Source organism: Geotrypetes seraphini, chromosome 10 (genome assembly GCF_902459505.1).
Source record: "Geotrypetes seraphini chromosome 10, aGeoSer1.1, whole genome shotgun sequence".
NCBI classification, from domain to species: Eukaryota; Metazoa; Chordata; class Amphibia; order Gymnophiona; family Dermophiidae; genus Geotrypetes; species Geotrypetes seraphini.
The window spans coordinates 143,655,791-143,668,812 of NC_047093.1; the positions used below are offsets into that span (position 1 = coordinate 143,655,791).

Here is a 13,022-nt window from a genome sequence, read left to right on the forward strand (position 1 = left end):
CTTCGTCCAAGGCAAGACAAATCATGGGCTGCATACGAAGGGGTTTCGTCAGTCGTAAGGCGGAAGTCATTATGCCATTGTATAGATCCATGGTGAGGCCCCACCTGGAATACTGTGTGCAATTCTGGAGGCCGCATTATCGCAAGGATGTGCTAAGACTGGAGTCGGTGCAAAGAATGGCCACCCGGATGGTCTCGGGACTCAAGGATCTACCATACGAAAAACGGCTTGACAAATTACAGCTATACTCGCTCGAGGAGCGCAGAGAGAGGGGGGACATGATCGAGACGTTCAAGTATCTTACGGGCCGCATCGAGGCGGAGGAAGATATCTTCTTTTTCAAGGGTCCCATGACAACAAGAGGGCATCCGTTGAAAATCAGGGGCGGGAAACTACGAGGTGACACCAGGAAATTCTTTTTCACTGAAAGAGTGGTTGATCGCTGGAATAGTCTTCCACTACAGGTGATTGAGGCCAGCAGCGTGCCTGATTTTAAGGCAAAATGGGATCGGCACATGGGATTTATTCACAGGGCAAAGGTAGGGGAGGGACATTAAGGTGGGCAGACTAGATGGGCCGTGGGCCCTTATCTGCCGTCTATTTCTATGTTTCTATGTTTCTACCCCACTTTTGAGTTCCCCTAATTCCCAATCAAGCACCAGTTTAATCTGTGCTGAGTGATAATACCACTCAAGATTAGGAAGCCCCCTACCCCCTACTTCTCTAGCTGCCCATAGTAAAGATTGAGACAATCTGGGAGGCTTTCGCTGCCAGATAAAACTGTGTATTTCCTTTCCCAGCCCCCGCAGCTCCCCTGGAGGCACTGGCACAGGCAGCATTTGAAAGAGGAATAGCAACCGGGGAAGCACATTCATCTTTACAATGGCAATCCTACCCCACCAGGACAGCCATAAACCGTCAGATCTTATGCGGCGAGAAATGGGCAGGTAATTCATCTCATATAGCCGAGTAAGATCCTTGGAGATATAAATGCCCAGGTACTTGATCCCATGGGCTGCCCATCGAAAAGGAAAACGCCCCCTAAGCCCATCCACCTCCATTTGCATCAGGGTCAAATTCAAAATTTCCGTCTTATCCAAATTTATTTTAAACCCCGAGACTCTCCCATAAGTTTCGAAAAGCTGTAAGAGATGTGGTATTGTAACCTCAGGTTGTCCCACATATAATAGAATATCATCTTCAAAGAGCGCTACACGATGTTCCTCCCCATTCCGCAAGAACCCAACCAGGTCAGGGTGATTTCGAATACCCAAAGCCAGAGGTTCTATAGACATAGCAAATAATAGAGGCAAGAGCAGGCAATCCTGTCTAGTCCCACGATAAATGGAAAAGAAATCCGTATATGATTGATTAATCCGCAGGCAAGCCAATAGTGTCATACAGGGCTCGAACCCATGCACTGAAGGTGCCCCCCAAACCCATACGACCCATCACGTCCCAGAGAAACCCCCACAAAACCCGATCAAAGGCCTTTTCAGCGTCTACAGAGATCAGGACCGTTTTGTCCAGATGGGAACCAACCTCCCATAGCAAATTTAGGGTTCGCCTAATGTTATCACTCACTTGTCTACGCTGTATAAACCCAGCTTGATCTTGATGGATCAAGTTTCAAGTTTTCAAGTTTATTAAAAGATTTTTTAGACCGCCTATTCAAATTTCTAAGCGGTTTACAGTATAAAATTACGTAAAAACAGATTATAAAATTACATAAAAACACGTAAAATGGGGGGGGTACTAAATAACAACCAAACGTAACAAACAATTTTGATCTGAACATGGTAACTTAAACAAGGATAGTGGGGAAGAACTACAATAATTATAGAAAAGATAAAACATAAAAGGGTAAAACAATAGGTTAGGATTAAAACGGCAGTAGTTTAAGTTATAAGATTTAGATTTAGCCCTTAGAAGGACAATTGTTAACAAAAGGCGTCTTGAAATAAAAATGTCTTTAGTTTTGCTTTAAATTGTTTTATATCGGATTCATAGCGCAAGTAATTAGGCAACGAGTTCCATAGAGTGGGGGCAGTAACGGCAAAGTTATTAGAACGTAATGTATTAATCGATTTTAAAGAGGGTACAACTAAGAGATTCTGAGAAGTTGAACGAAGAGTTTTTGATGTGTTGTACGGAATTAGGAGTCTGTTGATAAAATCTGGTTAGTTATTTAGTTTCGTTGTGAGTGTTAGAAGTAAAATTTTGTAGCTAATTCTGTGTTCTACTGGTAACCAAAAGGGGAGAAACGGGATCATATTTTTTTGCACCGCAAATGATCTTAATAGCTGTGTTTTGCACGATCTAAAGCCGTTTATTTCTTTTTTGGTGATGCCCTTGTAGAGGGCGTTACAGTAATCTATGCAGGAAATTACCAAGGAATGAATGAATGTATTAAGGGAGGCGGGTTCGAGTAGCTTGGCGAGAGAACGTATCATTCTTAGTCGATAGAAGCATTTCTGAACAACTGTACTAATATGAGGATGATAAGAAAATTTATTGTCACGAGTGACTCCTAATAGTTTTAAAGTTGGAACAATTTTGATAGGAAGTGATTCAAGCGTCAAAGGAGGTTGAAGTGTTGTTCCTTCTTTAAACGGGAAGACCAAGAGTTTTGATTTATTAATATTGAGAGACAATTTGTTCAAGTCTAGCCAAGATTTGATTTCCCTTAATTTGTGGTTAATAGAGACTACTTCCTCCTTATTGTTAAGATTGATAGAATGGAGAAGTTGAACATCGTCCGCACAAGCAAATGCGGTAAAACCAATGGACGGCAATACCTTTCCCAGTCGCATGGCAAGAACCTTAGCTAGAATCTTAGCATCCAAATTTAACAATGAAATGGGACGATAGGACCCACAAAATATGGGGTCCCTCCCCGGTTTCAAAAGTATGGCCACTCCAGCTTCTCCCATCGTTTGCGGTAGACGGCCCCCTTGTGGAATTCCATTTGCCACCCGGACCAGGAGGGGCCCCAATTGTGCCGAAAATTGTTTATAATATAGACTAGTGTACCCATCCAACCCCAGGGATTTGCCATTTTTCAATGCCCTGATCACCCCCAGAACCTCAGACAACTGAATGGGTTCCTGTAAGTACTCCTGATCCGAGACCGACAGCTACGGTATCTGTATCGAGTCAAGGAATCTAGTTTGAGCCTCCTCATCCAGGGGCCCAGGAGGACCATAGAGCTGAGAATAGAAGTTCAAAAACTCCTGCTGAATTGCCGAGTCTGTGATCTTCGATTCTCCTCCCGCAGCACCCTTTATACGAACTATAGTGGCCCGATTCTGTTTGATCTGAATGTATCTAGCAAATTGTGCACTAGACTTATTACTATGTTCATAGATGTTAAGTTGGAACGTTCGCGTATCCGGTCTGTTTCTGCTACTTGAAGTTGATAAAGTTCATCTCTCACCCGCTGCAATTGGGCCAGTGTCTGAGCATCTCGCTGAGCCTGGTGAGCCGTTTCCAGCTGGAACAAATGTTTGCATAACTGGAGGAAATTTTGGGTTTGCTGGCGCTTATATCTAGCCCCCCATTTAATAAGCTCTCCTCGAACTACCACTTTGAGTGCATCCCACAAAGTAGCATCAGAAACCTCCTCAGTGTCATTCATATCCAAATAATCCCTCATAGTTCTTTCTACAGCTGCAACTACCTGTGGGGAACTCAAGAGAGACTCATTAAGTCTCCAATACCTGCGACATACCGGTACAGGCCACCCAAACAGGAGCATGGTCCGAAATATGCATCGTCTCAATTTCTGCCCGTTGGAGCCCTCCCACCTGGTTCCTATGAATCCACAACCCATCCAATCTAGTATATGTATTCTGAGCATGGGAGTATAAGGTGAATGTCTTCTGGGAGCCATGAAACAAGCGCCAACTATCCACTAAGCCAAGCAAGAGCATCACTTTGCGAAGCGCTTTAGCAGAGCTCTGTAATGATCTACGCCCTCCTCCCGAATGATCTACAGCAGGATCTGGAGGGACATTGAAATCCCCTCCTAGGTATACTGCTCCATGTACAAAAGTACCCAATTCCGACTGTAGACCCCTAAAGAAAGCAGTCTGGGCAGAATTAGGGCCATAAATATTGATAATGGTCAATGGACGACCTTGCAATATACCCTTCAAGGCCAGACATCTGCCCGCTCTGTCCCTGTAAATCTGTTCCACCTGCAGCCCCAGACCTTTGCGCACCAAAATGGCCAACCCATCAGCTCTTTTTGTGGCCCCCCCTCCCCCTGATGTGTCCATATCAAATCAAATTGTGGTCTTTGAAGAAGAGACACATCTCTGGGCCTCAAATGGGTCTCTTGTAACAGACAAATATCCCAGTTCATGCGTTTGAGGTCTCTAAAAACCATGCTCCGCTTGCCAGGACTATTTAGCCCATTTACGTTCCAAGACCCAATGATAACCTCTGGATCCTCCACAAGTGGCCTCCCTCAGCCCAAATCCTGTCGTCTGCTAGTACCCATCCCAACAGTACCCCACCTCCAAGTAGCTGATCCTCCAAGCCTCAAATCAGCCATGGTGAGAAAAATGAGTCATTTTGAAGAGGCTCATACACATCTTACTGCCTTTCCCTGCATTTATTCATTCCTCCCAATCCCCTCTGCAATCCAAACCACACACTCTCTATACTACAATCGCAAAAACAACCAATCACTCATTCACCTCTCAATCTACAACTGCTCAGGCAACTAGGTTGCCCAACCCTTAAACTGCTTCCAATATGAGACAATTGACAAACCACAACAGAAAATACACCAGTTCAAAAACTGGAAAACATTGCAATGTGAATGGGATCATAACTTTCACTAAAAAAGTCAGGGAACAGAAAACCATACAAAAAAGAGATTTAGAACAGTTCAAGTAGTCGATGTTGAAGACCGGCTAACTTCAGCAGAGACCCGAGGTTCCCGATCACCAATCTCCACATTCGTGCCAGGCAAGCTTCGCTCTTGCTGATCCGCTGGCATACGAAATCCCATGTCTTTCAGGGCCATCCAGGCATCAGCCACATTATCCACCTTCCGATGTTTCCCATTAATAGTAAAATGCAATCCAAAGGGAAAAAGCCATCTATAGCGGTAGCCCTCAGAGCGCAACAATTGAGTGACTTCCCGAAAGGATCTCCGTTTTTGGAGGGTAGCAATTGCCGAGTCTTGATAGACTCCCACCGTTATCCCCTGCCAGGTAAAAGTGGGACGACGGCATGCTGCCTGGAGGATCTTTTCTTTCACTAAGAAATCCCCAAAACAGGCGACTATATCACGATAACCAGGCCCCCGCGTCTGGCCCAAACTTCTATGGGCCCGTTGCAAGTCGATGGTAAACTTTGCCGCCCGATCCTCCTCTGCAAGCAAGTTTTTACAGAATTCCAACACCACTTCTCTGGCATCTCTATAATGTTCAGTTTTGGGGATACCTTTAAACCGCAAATTTATGCGTCTCGATCTATTTTCCAAGTCCTCAACTTGCCGTTTCAGATCATCCAACTATGTAACAGCCGTGTCCATCGTGGCAGAGGTCTCCTGCAAAAATATCTCCACATGGCCTAGCCTATCCTCAGAGGCTGAAACTTGGCCACCCAAATCTCCCACCTCCGCCCGGATCTCCGCCAGCGCTGCCTTAACATCAGAGCGCAGACCCACCATTTCGGCTTTAAGATCTCGAAACCACAGCTCAATTTTCCCTTCCGCTAGCCACTCACTCGGCAAAGAGTTAACCTTAGATGATTCAGTCTGCATGGCTGCGATCGGCTGCGCCATCTTGAGCGGATTCGTCAGGGAGCTGTTACCATGCAATCTTGTTTTTACGCTCGTAGCGCCAGGATAGTGGAATTTTTCCAACTTTTTCTTACTCGCCATACATTCAGCAAGCGTACTCTCCAAAGTAAAGCACGCGCTCCGCAGTAGAAAGTGAATATAAAACTAAAAATCTCGAGCCCCAACGGAACTCTAGAATTAAGCTGCCATACTTTTCGATGACATCACTTCCTCCATATTCAAAATTTTTTTTTTGTCTGACAACAATATATAATCTTCATACAAGAAGGGATCATTACCTGCGAATATCAAGCTTTCCTAGCTACAAAACAGGCCCCCTTTCCCAGAAACAGCCCAGTGCCCAGCAGATATATGGAGTCTGCATTTCCTCAGAGATATAGTATACTGACTGCCCTCAGGTTGGAGAGGAAATGTGCATCCCAGGCTCTCCTCAGACAGCCTCAGCTATTCCTGATCAAGCTACAAGAATACACTGCACAAATAACCCTTTCACTGCCCCTCACAACTCCTGGGCAATGAAGAAGAAACACCCTCAATTCAAGTGGGACGCCCACCCGTGCAACCTCTGACCCACACCAAATGTGAAAAAAGTCCCTTCCCAATTTCACGGTCTCCAGCTCATCTTACAAGCCAAATCTGATGCACTCTGTGCAACCAGATACCACCTGTATATTTTAATTCCATTTCCAAAAGCATTGTAGGTACTACAAACCTGCTTCCCACTCTTCCATCTCTCCAAGTTCCCCTCCCAGATCCTGTACCAAACCCTCTATATATCCTGTTTTTTCTTTCTTAGATACATTTGACAAGCCAAAGACCTTAGAGATCGTTCTGTTCAGGGAAGACAATTTAGCAAAATCCAAAAAGAGAAGAGACACATTTCCCAAAGAGAAGAAAGAATAACATATGAGAATAAGAGACCACAAACTAGACATAGAAATGTGCAGAGACAAACTGAGCTGGAAACCCCAAGATGTCAGAGTCTGTCTGCAGTGCAAGAGCAGAGAAAAAGAAGTAGAAATACATTTCCTCCTGAACCGAGAAAAATCTTAAAAAGAGAGATACATTTCCCAAAGAGAACAGAGAAAACCAACATAAGAAATCACAAATTAGAAATAAAAATGTACAGATATAAATTGAAAAGCAAAAATTACAGGATACTGGGCTTGTTCCAGTATGGCAACTCTTAGGTAATCTTAGAAGATTCAGGGGTTCTCCCCCCCACCACCTTACCTCCTTCAAGTCTCTTTGGAGTTTGGCATTCACCTCTTCCGATTTGATAAGGTCCTTTTGTGCCGTATTGAGTTCCTCCTCCAGTTCGGCCATCTGGCGACACATCATGGTAAGCCGTTCCTTAAGCTGGGACAGCTCCATCCTCTGCTTTTCCAGGACATCCTCCATCTCTGACTCCCGGCCCCCCCTTGGCTCCAAGTGTGAAGAGGCACCATTCAACAAGGCCTGAACAAGAGGGGGCAGAGGTGGGCAAGAGAATTATAGGTGACCTTTCACATCTGGTAAGGTCTGTCTTTATGCACACTGCCTCCTATTTCCAATGGGAAGAGAGGACACAGCCTCATCAAACTGCAAAGTCTTCCCATCACTCCCACCACCAGTAAGGACCAGACCCTCCAGTGACAGAGGGATTACTGTTATGCAGACACAAGCCGCTTCCATACAGATAAAGGTCTTTAGCTGGATTTTCAATGCCACCATTTGGATAGTGCTGGGTGATCCAGGGACAGGTGCCTGTCGGTTCACTAGCCGGGTTACCCGGATAAAGCTAGGATAGCAGAAAGATACTAGTCTGACTGCCGACACCTGGATAACTGAACGTCCAGGTATAAAAAAACTGCGGTAGTCGCATTTATTTATTTTGAAATAATTTTTATTGAGAACAGAATATTACAAGTAGTTGTATGACCACTGTTAGTTCTAATGCGTAGTCTCAAAATTGCGTCTTTAAATGTGGATGGCATTCATTCTCCTGTGAAGAGAACGAAAATCCTAGCTTATTGTAAGAGATTAAAAATCCTAGCTTATTGTAAGAGATGTGTTGTTCATGTAATCTCATTTAATTCAAGTCGGGGGATGGTGCAAACTTCAGGCCCTTTCAGGCTGCCCACACTGCCCCCAGCTATCAACCAGCACTCTTTATGGGGTCCAACCCTCCCTTCTCTTCCAGTTACTAAATCTAATGTGGCTCTTTCCTGAACTTCTGAGCAACCAGTTTCTTGAGAGTTGGAGCCTACTGGTACCAGCCCAACTCTATTATCTCCCCCCCACCCCCCCACCCTTGTCTCTGCACTTCAGAGATCACTAAATGGGGATAGGGGGAAGAAGAGGTATCTTGGTAATAAAGAGGCCTCCCAAAGCAGTTCCTACCACTGTCACAGAACATGAGACAAGGCGGGGAGCTTCAGGCCCACCCAGTACAACCAACACATCCCTATCCACCTCATATCCCCCCACCCCAATATATCTTCTCCAATCAGCGATTCTAGGTTTCACTCTCACACCTAAGAAAAAGACCCCTCCCCCCTGTCTACAAAGTTCCCTCCCAGCAGGTGACCCTTCCCTTCTCCTCTCATACAGCTCCCTCCCAGTAGAAGACCCTGCCCCTCCGCACTGATACAGTTCTCTCCCAGTAGGAGGACCCCCTCGCTCCTCCTCTTACACTGCTTTGGCTATTTCCATCTTTATCTTTACAGGTGTCCTCGATTCCGGAACGTCTCCGGGCCAGCTGCTCCCGCAGAGTGAGAGACTAAAGGGAGAAAGAGATTCACAGGTCACAGGCCTGATCTGAGCCCCCAGGACCCCCTCCTATTCTCCAACCTCTTCCCAGTAGCTACAACACTCTCTAAAGCCTCCAGGACACTGCTCACACCAGAAGTGCATGGCTGGGGCCCTCCACACCTCCAAACCCCCTGGGCAGGCTGTGAGGTGACCTGAGGGACAGCAGAGGCATCAGTAGCATGAAGTGGGGTGAATTCTCTAAGCAGGGTTCAGGTCACGATACCTCCTGGCTGGAGATTTCCAGCTCTTCCTCCAAGACAGCTACTCTCTCCAATGCCACCCGTAGACGCTCACGGACCTATGGACAGAGAATGACAAGTTATGAGGGTTTGGTGGAGGGGACTCTATGAACTGCTCATTCCCTAAACTTCCCACACATCCCACTAGTTCTGCACCCAGAAGAGAAGGGGACAAGACTGAGGTGCTGTATCCAAAATCTACCCTTCCCCCAACCTTAGCCAGAAAGGGAGAGAGCAGCCACACTAGCTGCAGGGGTATGCATTCACCTTCTCATCAAGAGCCTTGTGGTGTTCAAATAAAGATTTCAGAGCCTTCAACACTTCCACCTCGCTGGAGACGCCAGCTGGGGACTGGGCCTGCCGTTTCACCACCGTCATCCTGAGGGAGCGCTCATGCCGGGACACCAAGCATTCCAAATGCTCCAGGAGGAGCTGGAAAGGGAGGGAGAGAGGGAGACATAAGGAAGGAGACAAGAGAAAGAGGAGAGAGGGAAGAAATATTAGAGGCTGATCTATTTTATTTGGCTTCTACCCTGATAAGCAATTCATACACCAGCACCCCTCCCTCAAACACAGCATTACTCCAACTACCCCCTCCCCCGCCTAAATTTCACGCACCAGCATCTTCCCAGACATCGCTTTAACTTAAACACTTACAACTTTACCACCGTCACCCAGACATTGGTCTCTCCTTACTTCATTCTTGAGGAGTATAAACTCTCTCCTCAGTCCTTTCACATTCTTTGGGATCCCTTGAATCTCCCCCAAGTTCCCTCCCGATTTTCACCAGGGCCAGACTTACCCTGGTGTTATTCCTTTCTGCTTTTAACTCTGAAATCTCCTCCTCCCGTTCCAGGAGCTGCTCCCGACACATATTCAGTTCCTTGGTCAGGGCTGCAAACTCCTGCAGAGAAAGACATTCTTAGAGACCACAAAAGCAAAGGACCTTCTACAGACAAGGTAAAATACAAAAGAGAAATTTAAGTCCTAGAAACAAAGAGAAATGAAGGCAGATAAGAACCATATGGCCTATCTAGTCTGCCCAACCATGTCATCCACTATCCCCTCCTCTCCCTTTGAGATTCAACGTACTTGTCCCAAGTTGTCTTGAATTCAGATATACTCTTCGTCTCTACCTCCACTGGGAGGCCAATCCAAGCGTTCACCACCTTTTCCATGAAAAAGTTTTTTCTGAGGCTACTTCTGAAACAATGCCCTTACATCTTCATCCTATGCCCCCTCATTCCAAAGTTTCTTTTCAATTGAAAGAGACTCACCTCATGTGCAGGTATGCCACATAGGTAATGAAGTATCTCCATCATATGTCTCCTCTCCCCCCTTTCTCCCAAAGTATACATATTGAGATCTTTAAGTCTATCCCCATACGCCTTTTTTTTATATCTTTTATTAAGTTTCAAAAAAAATGTAACAGTGCAATGTATAAGTTAATAACAGACAATAAAAGCGTAAAAGCACATACAACTTACAAGTATTTATACACAATCATTTTACCCCACCCTCCCTTCCAATAAATAATCATTATAAATAACAAACATTTTCACCCTACCCACCCTCCCACCCTGGATGTGCATAGCAATAACCAAATTAAAACTATCCTGATAAAATATAAGATGCACCATGCACCATTTTAGTAGCCTTCCCTGGACCGACTCCATCCTGTTTATATCTCCAGAATTGTACACAATATTCTAAATGAGGGCTCACCAGAGTCTTATACCTCTTTTTTCCTACTCTCCCTGTGCACCCTACCATCCTCCTAGCTTTCACTATCGTCTTTTCAACCCGTTTAGCCATCTTTAGATAATCACTTCTTAAAAACATCAAGATTATCCTGCTGTCGTATATACATAGGCACACGATTCCATTCCTGTGGGCCGATGCACGAAAGCGTGCTTGTTCATGTAATGTTCAATCTCAGACACCTAACGGAGAGAACAAACAAGTATGTGCGATGGACAGAGCGCAGCTTTTGTAATGGAACATAAAACTGAATAGTGCTCATCAGGGTTGCAGGTGCTTGGCCATGCATAAGTACACAAATAACCCAACACAAGCAATCTGTAACGTATACGGTCCTCCAGTTTTAACCAGTATAACTTCATGTAATATTCTGTCACATGCTCGTTCGCAAAGAAGCAAATATTACCAGTCAGCCCTTCAGCAATATTGCTTACAAAAATGTTAAAAAGAACAGGCCCAAAAACTGAACCTTGAGGCATACCATTCCTCTACCCTCTGTCACCTTCCACTCAACCTTTCAGTTTTACCCACTGCTTTCCTACTTCTTCCAGATGTTCCCATCCAGACAATTCCTCGACGTAATCTCCCATCTGAACAAAGTTAGTTTTTGTAGCTTTTTATTTGGCATTGTTGCTCAGAAGCAACATGTGTCTTCTATAGCTCTTATGGGAGATCCGCAACTCCAAATGCCTATTACTTGGCACTGTTGCTCTTGTTTAACATCAAGTTATGTAAAGCAGCTGTTTCACCATCTGCCAATTAAATAGTTAAAATCTAGAACCTTTACCTTTGAATGAGCCCTCTCTACACCTGTCTTAATAGTAAACCACATCATGCCAGATGATCACACACCATAACATCAGAAACACGTACTAAGTCCAGTATGACCTCATCCCGCATGGGTTCCATTACCAACTGCTGGAACAATTCTCCTTGTAGAAAATCCAGGATCTCCCTACTTCTAGAAGACCCCGCTATAGGGATACCCCAATCAACATCTGGCATGTTAAAATCACCTATTAGTAATACTTCCCCTTTTACAGCTCTATTCTGAATGTCTACTATTAAATCTCCGTCCATGTTTTCTATCTGTGAAGGTAGTCCGAATATCACACCAATGTAAATTCATTTTCCATTCTCTCTTTCCAGATTGACTCATAATGCCTCTTCCTTACCTTGCAGATCCTGCAATTGTGTGGCTTTAATATGATCTTTAACATATAATGCCACTCTCCCTCTTTTTCTTCCTACCCTGTCTTTCCTGAACAGATTACAGCCCAGTATAATTATATCCCAGTCATGGTTCTCCATGAACCACGTCTCTGTAAACTCCACTAACTCCAACTCAGCCTCAAGATCCAGAACCTTGTTTCCTATACTTTGAGCATAAATATATACTGCTTTCCAGACATTGCCCCTTTTTCTCATTTCTATAAAGGTATTTAGTGATTCACTTACCTGAGGACTTATACTTACCTGGGGGCTTTGATCACCCTGCTCCAATGATTCTAGTTTAAAGACTTCTTCAGTGAGTTAGCAATCTGCTGCTGAAGACACTTCTTCCCTTCTTTGGTAGATGCACATCATCCCTGCTCAGCAGCCCTTGGAAAATCATCCCATAGTCCAGGAAGCCAAAATGCTCACGATGACACCATGCATTCATCTCCAGATTGGGAGCTTCTCTGCCTTGGCCTTTACCCTTGACAGGAAAGATCAACGAGAACACCACCGGCATACCTAACTGCTTCATCTTTTCTCTCAGAGCCACAAAGTCAATTTTGAATAGTTTCTGAGGGGTACCTTGAAGTTTCATTAGTGTCAACATGGATGAGCAGCATGAGCTTATAGTCATCACTGAGTCTTGGCAAGCTCTCCATAACATCTTGAATTTTGGAACCAGACAGACAGCACACCTCCTGGGATATCATGTCTGGTCTGCAGATGGATGCCTCTGTACCCCTCAGAAGGGAATCATCAACTATCACTACCTTTTGTCTCCTATTGATCAAGGTCCAGCAACTTTGGGGAATTCAAGCTTTGGTCCTTCCTTTCCCAGGGATGCTCTCATCTCCTTCACTCCCAGGGTTGCATATTGGTTCTTCAGTTCAAGGGTACGTGGAATCATAGTATTGATCCTGCAGGGTCTCATAACCTGAGTCCAGCTGTCCTCCATGGCCTTTTCCTCCCCAGTGCTGGAAATCTTTGATGCCCCATGAAGCATTTCATCGATGCATCTCTCATTCTCATAGATGCTTTTCAGCCTTGCCACCTCCTCTCTCAGTTCCTTCATGAGGGATTCAAGCTGAAGACAGCTTGCACATGGAACCACCCCCTCTGCTTGGGTAACATTTTCTGTCTGCACAGAGACAGAATCTATAACTTGGGTAACAGGTTTAGTGACATGATGCTTC

At 45.0% G+C, this 13,022-nt stretch overlaps 1 protein-coding gene across 3 annotated transcripts in view; it reads right to left on the bottom strand.

Annotated features, from left to right (window-relative positions):
• PPFIA3 (PTPRF interacting protein alpha 3) overlaps positions 1–13,022 on the bottom strand; it is a 94,091-nt gene that overhangs the window by 38,049 nt on the left and 43,020 nt on the right. For all 3 annotated transcript variants that reach the window (XR_004540924.1, XM_033961621.1, XM_033961620.1), the window contains 5 exons: positions 9,653–9,754; positions 9,118–9,282; positions 8,835–8,909; positions 8,493–8,579; positions 7,052–7,276 (listed from right to left, as the gene is read on the bottom strand). Coding sequence is in view for 2 of the 3 variants with exons in the window: in XM_033961621.1 (XP_033817512.1) it covers positions 7,052–7,276; positions 8,493–8,579; positions 8,835–8,909; positions 9,118–9,282; positions 9,653–9,754 (654 nt within the window). In the remaining variant the exon portion in view is untranslated. The remainder of the gene's footprint in view (positions 1–7,051; positions 7,277–8,492; positions 8,580–8,834; positions 8,910–9,117; positions 9,283–9,652; positions 9,755–13,022) is intronic.